The sequence below is a fragment of the Gracilinanus agilis genome, chromosome 1 (genome assembly GCF_016433145.1).
Source record: "Gracilinanus agilis isolate LMUSP501 chromosome 1, AgileGrace, whole genome shotgun sequence".
Classification (NCBI taxonomy): Eukaryota; Metazoa; Chordata; class Mammalia; order Didelphimorphia; family Didelphidae; genus Gracilinanus; species Gracilinanus agilis.
Window position 1 is genome coordinate 402,089,046 of NC_058130.1, and position 16,116 is coordinate 402,105,161.

General features: G+C 35.5%; 1 protein-coding gene across 1 annotated transcript in view; it reads left to right on the forward strand.

Annotated features, from left to right (window-relative positions):
- The window catches only part of DYM (dymeclin), a 600,877-nt gene that overhangs the window by 394,769 nt on the left and 189,992 nt on the right, over window positions 1-16,116 (forward strand). The window contains exon 15 of the mRNA XM_044664772.1: window positions 12,793-12,895. Within this exon, the coding sequence (XP_044520707.1) occupies window positions 12,793-12,895 (103 nt within the window). The remainder of the gene's footprint in view (window positions 1-12,792; window positions 12,896-16,116) is intronic.

Below are 16,116 nucleotides of genomic sequence, written 5' to 3' on the forward strand. Positions count from 1 at the left end.
ACCTTCCATCTTAAAATGAATACTGTGTATTGGTTCCAAGGCAGAAGAGCACAAAGGGGGCTAGGCAGTGGGGGTTAAGTGATTTGCCCAGGGTCACACAGCAAGGAAGTGTCTGAGGCCAGATTTGAATCTAGAATGTCCCATCTCTAGGCCTGACTCTCAATTCACACAAATTTCTTTTAAAGAAGAATTTGCATTTTGTTTTTATTCTCTGTGGCAAGAGATTTGCACGTAATTGGCACTTAATAGATGTTTGCTGGTTGTAAGGAAGCTCCTTTGGAGTTTGAGCCTTCTATAGTATCTAAGTGATAATAATAGCTAGTATTTATATAGCACTTTATTACTGTTGGACCTTAGAATATGCCTTGGGGGTCTTGGATGGGCTGTCTCATGCTGAGCAAGAGAGAAAAAGAACTTTGGTTTGGAATTAGAGTTCCAATTTCTATTTTATTTCATTTTAAAGCTAAAAATCATTAGCTAATCCAGACCCTTCATTTCATAGAAAAACTGCAATCTAGAGATAATTGTCTTTTATGGTTTTGCATATCTATTTAACAGAGCCAAAACTGCACCCATGATCTCCAGATTTCCTGCCTGACAGTATTTCCACTCCTGTAAACTAAAGCTCTGACAGAAGAACTAAAGGAAATATAGGAACTGAGTAACAGTATTACAAAGTTAGTAATCTAAGTAACCATACATACTTAATTAACATTAGCTCATGGGGGCAGCTGGGTGGCTCAGTGTATTGAGAGCCAGGCCTAGAGACGGGATGTCCTTGGTTCAAATCTGGCCTCAGACCCTTCCTAGCTCTGTGTCCCTGGGCAAATCACTCAATCCCCATTACCTAGCATTTACCACTCTTTTTTCTTGGAACAAATAGACAGTATGGATTCTAGATGGTTGGTAGGAGGTTTAAAAAAAGCTACCCTACTTACCATGAGCTTAAATATGGGAGGCTGAGATGACCACAAAATCAAACATAAAGGCATTTAGAAAAAAGCTACTCAAAAGAAATGTAGAAGAGATTGCAGAAATATCTCACTATTGCTAACTGATGTGAAAGAATGGATAAATGAAAAAAAAACAATTTTTAAAAATTATTAATTGACTGGATGACATGATACCTTGTCTCATTGAGCCTGTATTTCCAGTATCATTAAACTTAATGTGGGGAGGAAAAACTCTTGTTTTAAACTGAATGTGTTTATTTCTGTATAATTATGGTAACACATTTATGTAGTACATTTACATTTACTTTTCCTCACAGAATCATCTCCAAGTACTCTATTATTATTATCATTTTACACTTAAAGAAGCTGAAGCTTAGAGAGAATTGTCTTATATCACATTATTAACAAGTGTCAGAACTGAAATTCACATTCTGACACCAAGGCCAGAGCTTTAGCCACTCAGTGACACTGTCACTTAGAGATGTCAAGCCTTAGCACTGTTATAGGCAAATTTATAAGGTAAGATATAAAGATAGATAAAATAGATATGTAGCAATGCACAGGCATCAGGAGGTAAGAACTTGGCTGAGTGACATGGACATTCTGTGTAGAATGCAGAAGGAGCTGGAGAAGGTGATTGAGTGGTGTCAAGAGCTGAAGTAAGGAGCTTGGCAGCTGGGGGTCCTGTTAGCTGTCTGTATCCTGAAACTTTGGAGATCTTGGGTGAAAACATCAAGCTAGTACCTAGATTGAGGAAAGGTCTGTCACTGTAATTGGGTGGACCAATTATAGAGTGCCTTTAACCTTAGTCTGTGGATTTACTAGCTGACCATGGATTTGTTCCAGTACTTGTACCATCAAGGATTCAGCTTGGAGCAGTATCTCCTGTGGCATGAGAAACCCCCTTGTCTCCAAAGCCCTTAGCAGCCACTCCTGTTTCAGCTAGACTGTCTGTCTGTACTAGAGTCAGAGAGTAAACTAGCCATTCTAACTGACAGTTGGCTGTGCCCTCTTTATTAGTTTAGTCCAAACCTCTCCCACCTTCCTTCCCTTAACTTTATTAAACAGTTTATATTACTTCCTGTTTGTTTCCTTCTCCACAACCAACCAGGACCCACTATTGTATAGTTTAACCCCTGGCTAGAGTTAGAGGGACAGTTGGTCTCAACTGCCACTCTCTCAGTCCTATCACCACTCATTCCCAAGCTCTGTCCTTTATTTGTGGGAGTGGGTGTGATTCTCTTGTGTTATTTGTGTCCTGGCAGTTAACCAACTTACCCCATCATTCCTCCTTCTCCCTCCACTACTCCCCAGTGTTTCATTTACCCGCTACAGCACTTTACATTATTCTAGTAAAAGAAGAGATTTAGAACAGAAAGCCATGTGATATAGTATAGTAGAAAGAATATGAGTTGAAACCAAGAGTCCTGTTTTCTACTACTCATCTTGAAACCACTTTGGAAAGTTAAATACTCTGACCTTTAATCAGTCCCTTACAGTTTGTCGTAAAGGAGTTTTGCAAGTACAACAGATTTCTATGATGAGAAGGACTTTTTATTTCGCTATGGAGACAGTAGAGGGAGCACAAAGAATGGATTTTTATGTACATATTTTGTAAAATCAGGGTTTTTAATATGGTCATATTGGAGAAATAACCAGTCATTAAATAATTTACTCAGATGATATTCTCCACACATTATACTCATCTTAAATTGACTTATAATTTAGGCTCAAAATAATTGATATTGTGAAACTTAAGGCCGAGTGCTAAACATATTATTTGTTAGTTATAGTGCCCAACTATGTCCTCGATGACCATTTACTCTTCATTAAAGAGGGAACATCATCATTTATATTCTATCCCATTCATATTTTTTCAATGAAATATTTAAAATAACACCCAAACTATTAGGTTTAATCTTAGAGCCACTATTTAGAATTTGTTAACAATAAAAAGAGTATAGTAACTTCCAATTGATGGAAAAGTACTTTGGAATTATCATTCCTTATCTGATTCTCCTTTGATGCTGATTTCTCTCGAATCTGGACTTCAAAGCCATCTCAGCCTCCTCCCACACTGGGCAATTTAAATTTCACAGATCTTATAGTCTTTTGCTTGAAGTGACTTTTAGGAGGGCAGACCTGGCCCAAGTTGAATTCTGGGCTCTTTTCCTCAGATTTAGGAAAATACCACACAGCCATATATATGTCCCTTTATTTCTCAGTTTCTGAGATACTGAGAAGAGGAAATGGAGGGAGTTTTAGTATAAGTCTCTGGATTCACCTGTGCAACCTCGATGCCAAATCATAGTAAACAGGAAGGAGGTAAGTGTTGAGGGAGCATCTTAAGAGTGATGAATTAATGTTCATTGAATTATTACTTCATTATGATTCTTGATATTCTAGACTGTTAAGACAGGTGGAATTGTGTTATGCCTTACCACATAATTCCTATTGTGATGAATTCCCCATTGCCTCTAGAATGTATACAAACTAATTAGCTTGCCTTTTAAAGCCCTACACAATTTGACTTTCAGCCTGTATTCCCATGCTTTATTTTCCTTCACATACTCTGCATTTAAGCAAAATAACTTACTTGGACTTCCCTAAACTTTGCCTTTAATCTCCTTTTTCCCTCTTTTCAGACCAATCCCATGTTTATAACATTTCACTCCTAATTTCAAACTCTTAGAATCTCTCACTTCATTTAAGGTTTAGTTTACATGCCTTTTTTGACACCCCCTTCCCCCCAGTTGTTAGTATTCTCTTAATCCTCAAATTATGATGCATATACTTATCCATTTAACATGCTATAAACAGTCAAAATTAATCTCCATAAGGTCAGAAATGGTTTTTAATTTTCTTTCTGTATTTTGAGTGCCTTATACATAGGCATTTAATATATTCTTATTGGATTGGGTTGAAAAATGCTTTTAAACTGTATAATTACAGTAGAATTCTATAGTTCTTGCACCTTTCCATTAATTGTGTGACTGTGAAGATGTCTGCTGTAGAAAATAATTTGTGAAGACCCACCTGTTTTCTTTTCATATTTCATCAAAGAATGCCTTCAATACCAGTTTAGTTTATTCTCATAAAGATTTTATAGTTATTAAAAGGTATTATCTTGTAACTAATGTCCTTATTTACCTTTTTTAATCATTAAACTGGCTATGGTTTTTTCTTTTCATTCTTTTGGTATTTATTTCACCTTTCCCCAAAGATATCCCTGAAAATTAATCCCTCAATACTTTGAAAATTGTTGTCTCTCCCCTATAGCTCTTCTTCTCCTTGTATTTGATTTGTTTAGCTGTTTTTCCAGACTTCATTTTCTTACATACCATTTCCACTTCCTTATATAGCACATCAGGGATTGTGGTCCAAATGTGAACATTTTATGTCATCAGTGATAAAATTAGATGTCTGCAAACGTGTTGGGTGTTTTACTCCCTTTTTCATTCATTTGTTGTTCCCCTTCCATTTTTACCTACAAATGTTCTTGATTATGAGCTAGCTTAATTGTGCCTCACACAAAATTTCTATAGGTTCATTTTTCCTTCTATAGTTCTTTAATATTTTATGAGGCATCCTTCTCCATAATATTTTCCAAATGAGTTTCTACTCTAAACCAGTGTTGCTACTTGGCAAAGAGATTGAGTATTTGCTGACTGAGGCAGTTTCTTGGCTCTTTTGACTTCTTCCTCTTTGGCAAATGCATTTCATCAATTACACTTCTAGAAGAAGTAGTGATAATCAGAGTCAATGTTTTCTTCTTTATCCTTTTGCCATCAGAAGCTTATTTGAATAGGTCAGGCTAGAACTATTATAATTGCATGTGATATTTTAATCCTATAAGTTTGATATAGATTTTTACCTTTATTCTAATTAGTCATTCATCTGACTACATATATATATGTTACACATATTATATAACATATATAATTATTTCAGAAATAAGTCCCACATTGGTATCCAAGTTTCCTATTTGTTATCATATAGGAAGTTCCATTTTTCATAATGTTGATTGTTGCTTATCAAATCTAGTACCTTTTTATGAGAAAAGTATTCATAAGTTAGAGACATGAGAGTTCTGAGTAGGCTTTGACCCTTTTTACTTCTTAATCCAGAATCATGTTTTCCAACATATTTTTCACCATCTTTCTCTATGCAAACCTTTTCATTGATATCATTATGCGTCATTGAATATATTGATTTATTTGGAAGGATCTTGTTAAAGTTCTCAAGAGACAAAGAAATTCTTTTATCTGCAATACATTTTATTGTATAAACTGCTATTATCTTCCTATCTTTTCCTATATAAGCACTACAAGATTAGAAGACACAATGTCCCATGGAGTGGAGTGATGTTTTGGGTTGCCTCTCTGCACATAATGAAGTCAACTGTATCAACTCTTTTATTTCAATCAGCCAAAAATATTCATTAAGCACCTACAGTCTTCCAATGGTGGGAATCTGGAAACCATCTTGTCCTATAAGAAAATGCAGTAGGATAGAATGATTTAGAGTCCTGGGTTCAAAATCAGGAAGAACTAGATTTGTTGCCAATTACAGTGGTAGTTAATGATACCCAAGTATAGTTAACTAACTATGACCATTGTTATAAAGAATGCATGTCCTAGGGAGATATGGATATAGGTGAGGTGGAATGTATCTTTGTATTCTCCTTAGGTGCTGGTGATGGGGGAACACCAACCCCAATTACCCTTCCTAGTTGTTATAATTTCCTCTTTCAATAACAGTTGCCCAGGAAGGACTCTGAATGGTCAAGTGGATAGGTAACCCTTTCAGTTCCCACCTGGGGTTGGATCAATTATTAATATTGGGCTCTAATTAGCCTTGGATCACGTTGTTCATCTGACTGCGTTTGCTCCCTCCCCAAAGGTCATGATATAATGACCACTCAGGAAGGTACTTATTAAATACTTTATGATCTTAATTAGGGAAAGGATAATCAGGATAGGGATTGGGGATTGGAGACCTTGTCAATGTAATATCTATAATCCATAATCACTCAGGAATGGAGGCTATTGATTTAGTAAAGCTGGAGCTATTGTTCTTCACAACCCCTCTGGTTCAGCTTTGTCACTGCCAAACCAGAGAGTAGTCTGCTCTGTTGATGCAACTGTCTTGGTGATTTCCTCTCAGCTTCTTATCAGTTTTGGTGATATGTTAGCCTTGACAGCCTTCAGGAAGTATTCAAATCCTACCAACCTCTTCTTCTCAGACCTCCCTTCCTCCCTTCAGCACCCAGGGACTCTGAGACCTAAAGAGCTAGGAAGATTCAGAGACCTAAAGATCTAGGGACCAAAGTCCAAATCAGAAAGAGAACCTCAATGACCAATGGTCCAAGACCCCTCCCAGATGGCTGTTAGGGGTATTTATACTCTCAGGCCAACCAACTTTTGCCCCTGGCTCACGGCATCTGGGAACATTCTGATCTCTCCAACTGCCTCCCTTGTCAATCAAGGTGAGACCAACATTTCTCAGGGTTTGCATATAACACCATGAACAAGTCATTTAATTTCTCTGTAATTCATTTTCCTCATCCTTAAAAAAAGGATAACAATATCTTTAATGCTTACTTATTAGGATTTTTCTGAGGCAAATAAGATATATATGCAAAATGTTTTGGAAATCTTAAAAACATTGTATATATAATTCCATAAGATTATTCTTTTATTTGCCACAACTTCCTTATGTTTTCTAGTTTCACGTATATCAAGAACATCACTATCAATGTGGTTAATCCATTCACAAAAGTCACAGTCTGATGCTTTACTTTCCATGACCCTGGATTCTCTAGATCTTTGCCAACAGATCACAAGCTCAGGCAGATTCTACTAAGCTCCGCATATGGTTTGGATTACATTTTCTGATTGCTCATCACCAGCAGACTGCTCACTAGGGAATAAATTCTTGGGGCATTGCCACCACTAGAAAAAAAAGAAAAATACTAAATGGAGTATGTCATATATAATCTGCTTCTGTTTCTTCAGTGCGTGTAGTGAAATAATGGAAAAGGGATACAGTAAACATTAGTTTTACTCTTTGCAGTATCACTGTGATTCTTGCCTACTACCCCAAAAGTTGGTATACTATACAAGCAATCTCAACAGTCACCTCACTTTAATTCATTCTGTAGATTATCCAAACATTTTGTTTCTTCTTCAAAAAAGTAATTTATTGCCCCATCAGATAGATAGGGAAAAGAATAAAAGATGAAGCTCAAATTAAGATGATTTTGCCATAGTCTAGCTGCTCTAATTGCAGAAGTTTTAGGGAAAGAAATTGAAACCATTTACTAAAATAATTTTTTAAAAATATGGTTTTCAATTACTCTTGTGAAAGTGGGACTATAATAGGGTTGTTGGACCATATTTAATACCACTTTAGATTTGCTTATCCAGTCATAACTAACTTATACAGCCAGTTTAATTATTGCTTCACAGAATTAGTCTCAGTGTCTAAAGTATAGAAGAGAACAGACATTCAGTATCCCTGTCTTTAGGCTGTCTTCTTGATCTAGAATTAATGCCCTCTTCACTTCCTTCAGAGCTTAGTTCAAGTGTCACCTTCTACATGATAGCCTTTCTTGATCTTTAGAGCTAATGCCTCCTTTGCAAATTGTTATATTTACTTTGTATAAATTTTGTCTCTTCTTTAAATATATTTGTTGTTTTGCTCATAAAATGTCAATTCCTTAAGGGCAAGGATTGTTTTTTTTTAAATCTTTGTGCCCCCAACATCTAGCAGAATGTACATATACAATTATTGCTCAATGCTGAATGAGTAAAACTGCAATAGTGTGCTATTGTTGCCTACATCTAAAAAAGGAAATACCCGCATAACCCTATCCTCCTGATACTAGAATTCTAAAAATTGTCCATAGTAACTAATGTTCTAATTGTAGAGGTCATTGCCTCTATGTTTTGCAGAGGTCATTGCCTCTATGTTTTGCAGCTTTTGAAATTCTTTAAGTAAAACTGTAAATGCAGTTTAGCTTTGAAAGTCTTTGAAACCTATTCACTTTTTAATGAAAGTAGCAAGATTCCCATGGTGCCACAGAAACCACAAAAGATATGTTGAACTATCTCACATGGTAAAAGTGTGTTTATCTTACCTGTGGTTATGTACTCTTCTGACACCAAAGCACACAGACACAGAAAATAAAAACATCTTTTAATATAACAGTTTTTTCTTGTTTTGAGTTTTTTTATCTGGTATCTATCAAGCAAAGGTTATTTCTCAGTTTATATATTAGAAATCTTATTATAGATGCTATTAGAATATTTCCCACAGGAAAATTATCATACATAGTCCTACTAATTATGAATATACTGATATATGAAAGATAAATGAAGCAGAATAATAGTTCTAATCTAGAGCCCCTTCTATAGGGGAGTTTGACCTTTATTTTACAGCTCAGAAGACAGGGAAAATAATTCACCTACAATGTCAGATGTCAGTTGTAGTTTAGTGAAAAAAGTCCTGCAAAACTTACCACCTTACCAGCTCTATAACCACCATAAAGAGCTTTTGTGATCACTTGAGTGACATTCAAGACAGAAGTCCAAAAGAAGAGAATGATTCTAAAACATCTACAAACAAATCCTCAAAATAAAATACAGTTCCAACACAAGTTCAACTAGAATTCATGAAAGAGAATGAACAAAAAAAATGTTTAAATAATTTACTATGTTTTGATAAATGAATTGAGAGTGTTTGAAGAGGAAAATGGGTAAGAAATAAAAGTTTGTAATTGGAAAGGGAATTATTGATTTGGCATAAGATGTGCAAAAATTTGCCCTAGCAAAAAACTTCTTGAAAATTAAAATGAATCAAATAGAAACCAAGGACTCCATGAGACAGAGCCTTTAAAAAAAAGTCAAAAGATTAAAAAAAGAAAGAAAGAAAATGTAAGTTATCTCATAGCAAAAACAAATGAAAGAGAAAAAAGTTAAGTATTGGACTACCCGAAAACTTCAAACAAAAAATATCTTAGACATCATATTTCAAGAAATCTTTAAAGAAAACTGCTCTGATCTTTTTGAATTAGAGGATCAAGTGGAAATAGAAGGAATATACTTATCACCTCCAGAGAAAAAGAAGCCTCCAAATGAAAACTCTCAAGAACATTATAGTCAAAATCAGGACTTCCAGATAAAAGAAAAAATAATGCAGACAGCCTGAAAGAAAACATTCAAGTAATGAAGGGCCACAGCCAGGGTAACACATAATCTAGCAGCTATCACCTTAAAGGAGTGGATATCTTTAAATATGAATTAGATATGCCAGAAGGCAAAATATATAGGCTTACAACCAAGAATAACTTACCAGAGAAACTGAGCATAATCCTATAGGAACAATAATTCATCTACTTATGCTAGGCCATTTCTAATTAACAAGATACTTGGCACATAGTTTATATTTTCTTTCTTTCCCTGGTGCTTAGCACAGTGCCTTGCAGACAGTAGGAGTTTAATAGATAACTTGTTGACTTGATTTATTTGTCCAGTAATAGCAAAAGATAAATTTGAACAAATAAATCCTATAATCTTGCTTTCCATTGTTTCAGTGAAATATGCTCAAGACTTACTACCTTATTTCATTTTTTCCTACTTTTCCATCAACCACCTCTATTTCCCTCAAACTAATTTTTCAGCTCTCCTTTTTTCTCTGTATTCCACTACTTACTTTGAACTTTCTCCCAAGCTGTGTTTCATATCTGTGAAGCCCTCAAAAACATGTTAGTCAAGATATTCCTGAAATTCCATCCATTCTTGGATACATCCTACAATTAGCACAAAGCATTTCTATAGCAAGCTCAGATGTTTATTGAGTTATATTGCACTGATCAATTGAAAACATGATTGATGGTCATTTCTTTTGTTGCATAGTTCTCATTGCTTTTCTTCATTCAACCCATTCACCATATTCACCCATTTGCTTTTATTTCATTTAAATAAAAGATTTTGGCTATATTTCTGTATATGAAAGTATATAAATTCCATATCTGTCCTTCCCCCCCTTGCCACCTAACCTGTTATATCCTTTTCAGTCTGCTCATCATTTTTTGCACAAAACATGACTGTTCTTTTTGTAATAATATTTTATTTTTTCCGCAATTCATATAAAAAAAATTTTAACCCTTGGATTTTAAAAAATTTTGAATCAGATCGCTCCACTCCCTTCTTGAGTCAGCAAACAATCTGCTATGGATTTTATATATTCAATAGTATAAAACATTTTTCCATATTAGTCATTTTGTGAAGAAAAAAACTTATACAAAAAAATGAAGAAAATGAAATAAAATATGTTTGATTCTGTATTCAGATCTATCTTTGGAGGCAGATGGCATTTTTCATCATAAATCCTTGGGTATTGTCTTAAGTCACTATATTGCTAAGGATAAGTCATTCACAAATATTCATCATATAGTATTGCTATTATTGTGTACAGTGTTCTCTTGCTTCTGCTCAGTTCATGTAGGTCTTTCCAGATTTTCTGATATCATCCTCATCATTTCTTATAACATAATGGCATACCAATACCATCATATAGTACAACCTGTTCAGCTTTTCCCATTTGATGGACATCCTCTCAATATCCAATCTGTGCTATCAAGAAAATTGCTGCTATAACTATTTTGTTACAGATGGGTCCTTTTCCTTTCCTTTTTTTTTTTTTAAATCTGTTTGGGATTGAGGCCTAGTATTGCTGGATCAAAGGCTATGCACAGTATTGAAGCCTTTTGAGCATAGTTCCAAATAAGCATGCATATGCTCAACTTGTTTCCATGCTGCTATCTCAGATTATAATACCCTTCTTGGCCTACTTATCTAAATCCTTCTAAATAACAATAGATAGCATTCATCTCTGGGACTGAGAGTTGGCTTGGTAAAAAGAGCATTAGACCTGGAAGGCTGAGTTCAAATCCAACCTTAGATATTTACTAGCTGTATGGCCTTAGGCTAGTCACTTAACTCTGCTTCCATTTCCTCATCTCTAAAATGAACTAGAGAAGGAAATGACAAACAACTCCAGTATCCTTGCTAAGAAAAAAAAAACAAAACAACTGAACAACAAAGCATTTATCTAGCACTTTAAGGTTTTCAGAGTACTTTAAATATATTGTTTAACCTTCTCTTCACAACCACCATGGGAGGTCAGTGCTATTATTGTTCCTTTTGGCGTGGGAAAACTGAGGCTGACCCAGGGATTGGCCCAAGTCACACAGCTAGTAAGTTGCTGAGGTCAAATTTGAACTCAGGTCTCTCTGATAATAGATCCAGTACTCTGTGCACTATGACACCACCTACCTTCATCTTCTTCAAGATACAGCTAAAGTCTAAACTTCACAAAACTTTTTCTGCCTATTCCAATCCACATTTAACTCTACCATAGTGAAAAGAGTACAGGATATAGAATCAGAGGATCTATTTTTTTCTTTTTTTAAATCATGTCTCTGCCATTTACTAGTGACCATGGACAAATACTTTTCTGGGCCTCAGTTTTCTGATCTGTAAAATGAGAGGGTAAGACTAGATCAAAAGTGTCAAGCTTTGAGTGCACCCAAACCAGATTAAAATGTAATTGGAAAATGTTTAACAAAATAAATAAAAATACAATATAGCATAAGTAGTTGCTAATTTATAGTTTTCTAAGTGGATATGTGCCTTCCTTTGGATCCTTTTTATTGGAATTTGACCCCACTATACTAGATGTTCTTTAAAGTCCCTTCAAGGTCTAAATCTAAGATCTTGTAAACCTGAATTCTACTGCTTTTATCATCTATCCTCTTCCGTTTAACACTTTTCCCCAAAATATTATTTCATGTGTGTTGTTTCTATTTATTTGACTAATTATAAGTTCTTTGTGGGCAGAAAACATGCTTTATATTTGTTCTTGGTGCCCCTGGGTTCCTGGATATATAATTGGTAGCCAATATGTTTTTATTGGTGTTACTACTATATGACTTTAATATCACTTGCTTAGACTTATTGATTTTTAAGTTACCAGTTTCTAAAGCACTGTGTCTGTTTTGCTTTTATTTATGTAACATCTAGCATAATATCACATACAAAGACTTTTTTTAAAAGGGTGGTTGCAGGCCTAGAAAGGATCATTCACAGCCACATTTAATTACTCCAATTAGCAAGAGTTTATACCAAATTCACATTTAAAATTAAACCCTTGTAGCATTTTAAAGGAAGTTGTCAAGCAGTAATACATTTTTTAAATTACAGGAAAAAATATATGCTTAACTGAAAAGGAGAGAATTTTTTATTAGATTTTTTAAAAGATTCTGTAGGTGAGTGTACCTACACTTGTCTAAATTCATGTTAGTCCCTACCCACTTAATAGAAAAATATTATATGGAATCTGGGTTATTCTGGCTATTGCACTGCCATCTTCTTTAAGTCAAAAGGAAAAGCATTTTAATTCACTAAAATAGTGTAACTAGTGAAGTATCATTATAGAGTTTTAATGTATATTTTAAGTAGGTAGGTTTTGAAACAACAAAAAAATACAATAACCTTTTAAGCCTCTGCTAATGAAGTATTTTCTCAAATGTGCAACAGAATTTGCAACCTGTTAAACTTTTTCCCCATTATCATTGTACCCTTATAATTCAAACATATGTCTAGTTACTAATTACATGGAAAGCATTGATATGCAGCTAACAGAAACCTGAAAAAACACACATATATACTTTTAAAGATTATTGTATAAAGAAATAAATAAAAATTTATCAAGAAATTGGATAATTTAAACTTTGATTTTCTATATATAATCTTTTTTCTTTTTCTTTTTTTAGTTTGTTTTCTTTGCTATCTAAAAAGCACAACAAAGTTCTAGAACAAGCCACACAGTCTTTAAGAGGTTCCCTCAGTTCTGATGATGTTCCTCTGCCAGATTATGTAAGTATTTACCTTACTGTGTTAAAGTATTTTCATTTAAACATCAAACTACCAAATGGCAACATCTCCTTTCCTTTAAAAAATGTTTGAAATTATGATGACCCAGCAACCACCAATAGCCAAATAAAGAAACTTATAAGGAATGATATCATGTCTGAATTTGAAGGGGAAAAAAATGAAAAGAGTATGTACAAATGGCAGGGGGTGGGAAACCCCAACACCACCCAACAACCCTTAACTAACAACACTTCATAACAGGAACCTTTTAGGGCTTCATTCGGTAAGTTCATAGTTTTCAAATGACATTGTTAGAAAAATAGATGACATTCATAGGTTTCACAGGATTTGGGGCTTGGAAAATGTCTCTTGTCCAAACCTTTCACAATTGAGAGTATTGAGGCCTAGGTATGTTACTAGTAGTACATAATATGAATTTATTGATTGGTTTATTATATGACTTTAATATTTAATATGTTAATAGTTTTCAACTTAAACCAAAAAGTTAAGCCATTTAGCATTATGAATTTGAAAACCAGTACATATAACATCATCTCAAAAAACATATGTAGATCAGTAGAAAGCATTAATCACAAGGCAGAAACATTACCTTGAGAATGAAAAGATTTTCTTTACTGCTTTAAATGGTATAGTTCTCTCTTTTTTCCCCCAACTACATTATATAAACACTCTTCTGAATGCTTTAAAAAATAAAAAAGGAACATGGCCCTTAGCCTTTGAGAAGGTACTTCTCTCTAATAAGAGAAGACCATTAACATATTTTATTTTCCCCATTTTTAGAAATAAAGAAATTAAACAGCTCTTAGAATTACTTTGAACTGCCTCTGGGCAGAACCCACTCAAAGCAGTGCTAAGCAGTTTGTGTCATGTGAGAGGTTCTGGACATGAAATCAGCATCTGAAGTGGATGAATTTTAGACATTGCTTTTTTCTTTTCCTGATCTTGCTCATTAATGGAGTTGGTGATGAGCTATGAAGTAAGAAGTAGGCAAAGTAGGAGGCATGATCATCTATCCACAGATGTATTACTATATACCTGATTACCTAAGTCAAAGATTCTTAATCTGGGGCCCATGAATTTTAAGAAATGTATATTTTTAAAACTGTATTTCAGGACAGCTAGTTGGCTTAATGGTTAGGAAACCAGTTCTGGAAACAGTCCTGGGTTCAGATCTGACCTCAGACACTTCCTAGCTGTGTGACCCTAGGCAAGTCACTTAACCCCCATTGCCTAACCTTTACTACTCCTTTGTCTTGAAACTGATACTTAATATTGATCCTAAGAGAGAAGATAAGGCTTTTAAAAAACATGCACATAACTATATTTCGATATAACTGCTTTCCATGACAATACTATATATTTCATTTAACATACTTAAAAACACTATTCTGCTTCATAGGTTTCCCCTGCCTACCAGAGGGAACACACAAAATGTTTTAAAACCCCTAGTTTGAGTTGATCATATCATATTAAAACTACTACTTATCTGATGTCTTATTTTTAGACCTGGCCTAATTTCTTTTGGCCTGGGAAACATACATTCATTTGCAAGGTTGAAATACTACTCCTATATAGATCTAGATAAATAGATGTATATAAAGTGCTTTTAGCTTGGTGGAACAGTCAGTCAGCAAACACTTCTAAGTGCCCAGTAGGCACTGTGCTAAGCACCCAGGATACAGAGAAAGGCAAATACGCCTCTGATCTCAAGTTGCTGTTGTAAGGATGATATTTAAGGGAGTTTACAATGTGCTTTGTTTGCTAAGGCAGGCAAGTAGATGTGAAGCCTACCTTCAAACTCCCTTCACTCTTACTAGGGGAACGAAGGAGTGTTTTCTGGACAGGAATGTTATGCCAGAGAGAAGCAGGAGTTACTAACATGGAGTGGGGTTTCCTTTAGGAATAAAGTTGTTTGGACCTTGAGGCTTGACTAGTGCTTGGCCCAGAAACCCCCTTCAGGTAACCACCTGCTGTCAGGTAAAAGTGCTCAGCAGGGGGTCTTGAAGAAGTCAGGCTTGAGTCAACAGCCTTTCCTCCTGGTCCTTCTTTCCCTTGACTCCAATTCATTTCAAGAATGCTGTTATCTGACTGCTATAAGAGGTATGTTATTTATTATAGCAGGACAGGAGAAGGGCAGTGGGTAGAGGAGATCCCTAAACTAATTCCCCAAACAAGGTCCTTCTTCCTCTGGTTGAGCCAAATGGCAGGACCGGGAATTCACCTTCCATTCCCTATTTTACTTAATCTAAACTAATCTATATATCAATAATATATCAGGGTCTTTGTGGTAAGGCAGGTAAGGTTGAAAAGTCTTCAGGGTTCGGCTCAGCTGCTGGCTGAGTTCCCTGACCCCTCCGGCCTCTGAAGACCTGAAATCCCCTTCTAGTTGATGACTGAGGCTTTCAGGAAACAAACAAGGTCTTTGGGATATCAATGTCCGAAGAAACCCTTGGGTGGCTCTCGATTGATCTCAGGTGGGCAAAACGTCCTCCTTCTCTCCCCGAGATCTAAGATCAGAAGCCCCTCTCCTTCAGGCTCTCCTTCCCATGATCCCTTGCTCCAGCTCAACCATTGCTCTGTGTCACTCAAGCCTGCTTTTGAATATTCCAAAGCTTCACTCCCACAAGCCTGCTCTTACACTGTGTACGGATGAGGGAAGGGAAGGGAGCAGGAAAGTTCTTGTACACAAGATGGGATTGGTCAGACGTTGGAAGGTAAAGAGGGAGAACCTTCTAGGGATGGGGGACAGCTAGCAACAAGGCAGAGTCAGGAGTCAGAGTGTCCTCAACAAGAGACAATAGGAAGGTTCCTGTACTGTGAAATATGCAGAGAGGAGTAAAGTGGTGAGAAGGCTGGGAAGAGCAGAAGGGGGTAGGTTGTGAAGGGTTTTAAAAGCCAAACCAAGGATTTTGTATTTGATCCTAAAGGTAATCAGGAGCTCCTGGAGTTGAGCCTGAGAGTGGTGGATGTGGTTGGACTTGTATTTTAGGAATATTACTTTGACAACTGACTGGAAAATGGATTGAAGTGGAGAAAGACTTGAGTCTGAGAGACTTAACTAGGAGGCTAATGCAATAGTCTAGACCAGATATGAGGTAAAGAAGGCCTTTATCGTGGTACATGGTTTCTGCATCAAGAAAAGAAAAGAACATATATAAAAGATATTTTAAAAGTAGGAAAGCCAGGATTGGAGGCAGTAAATT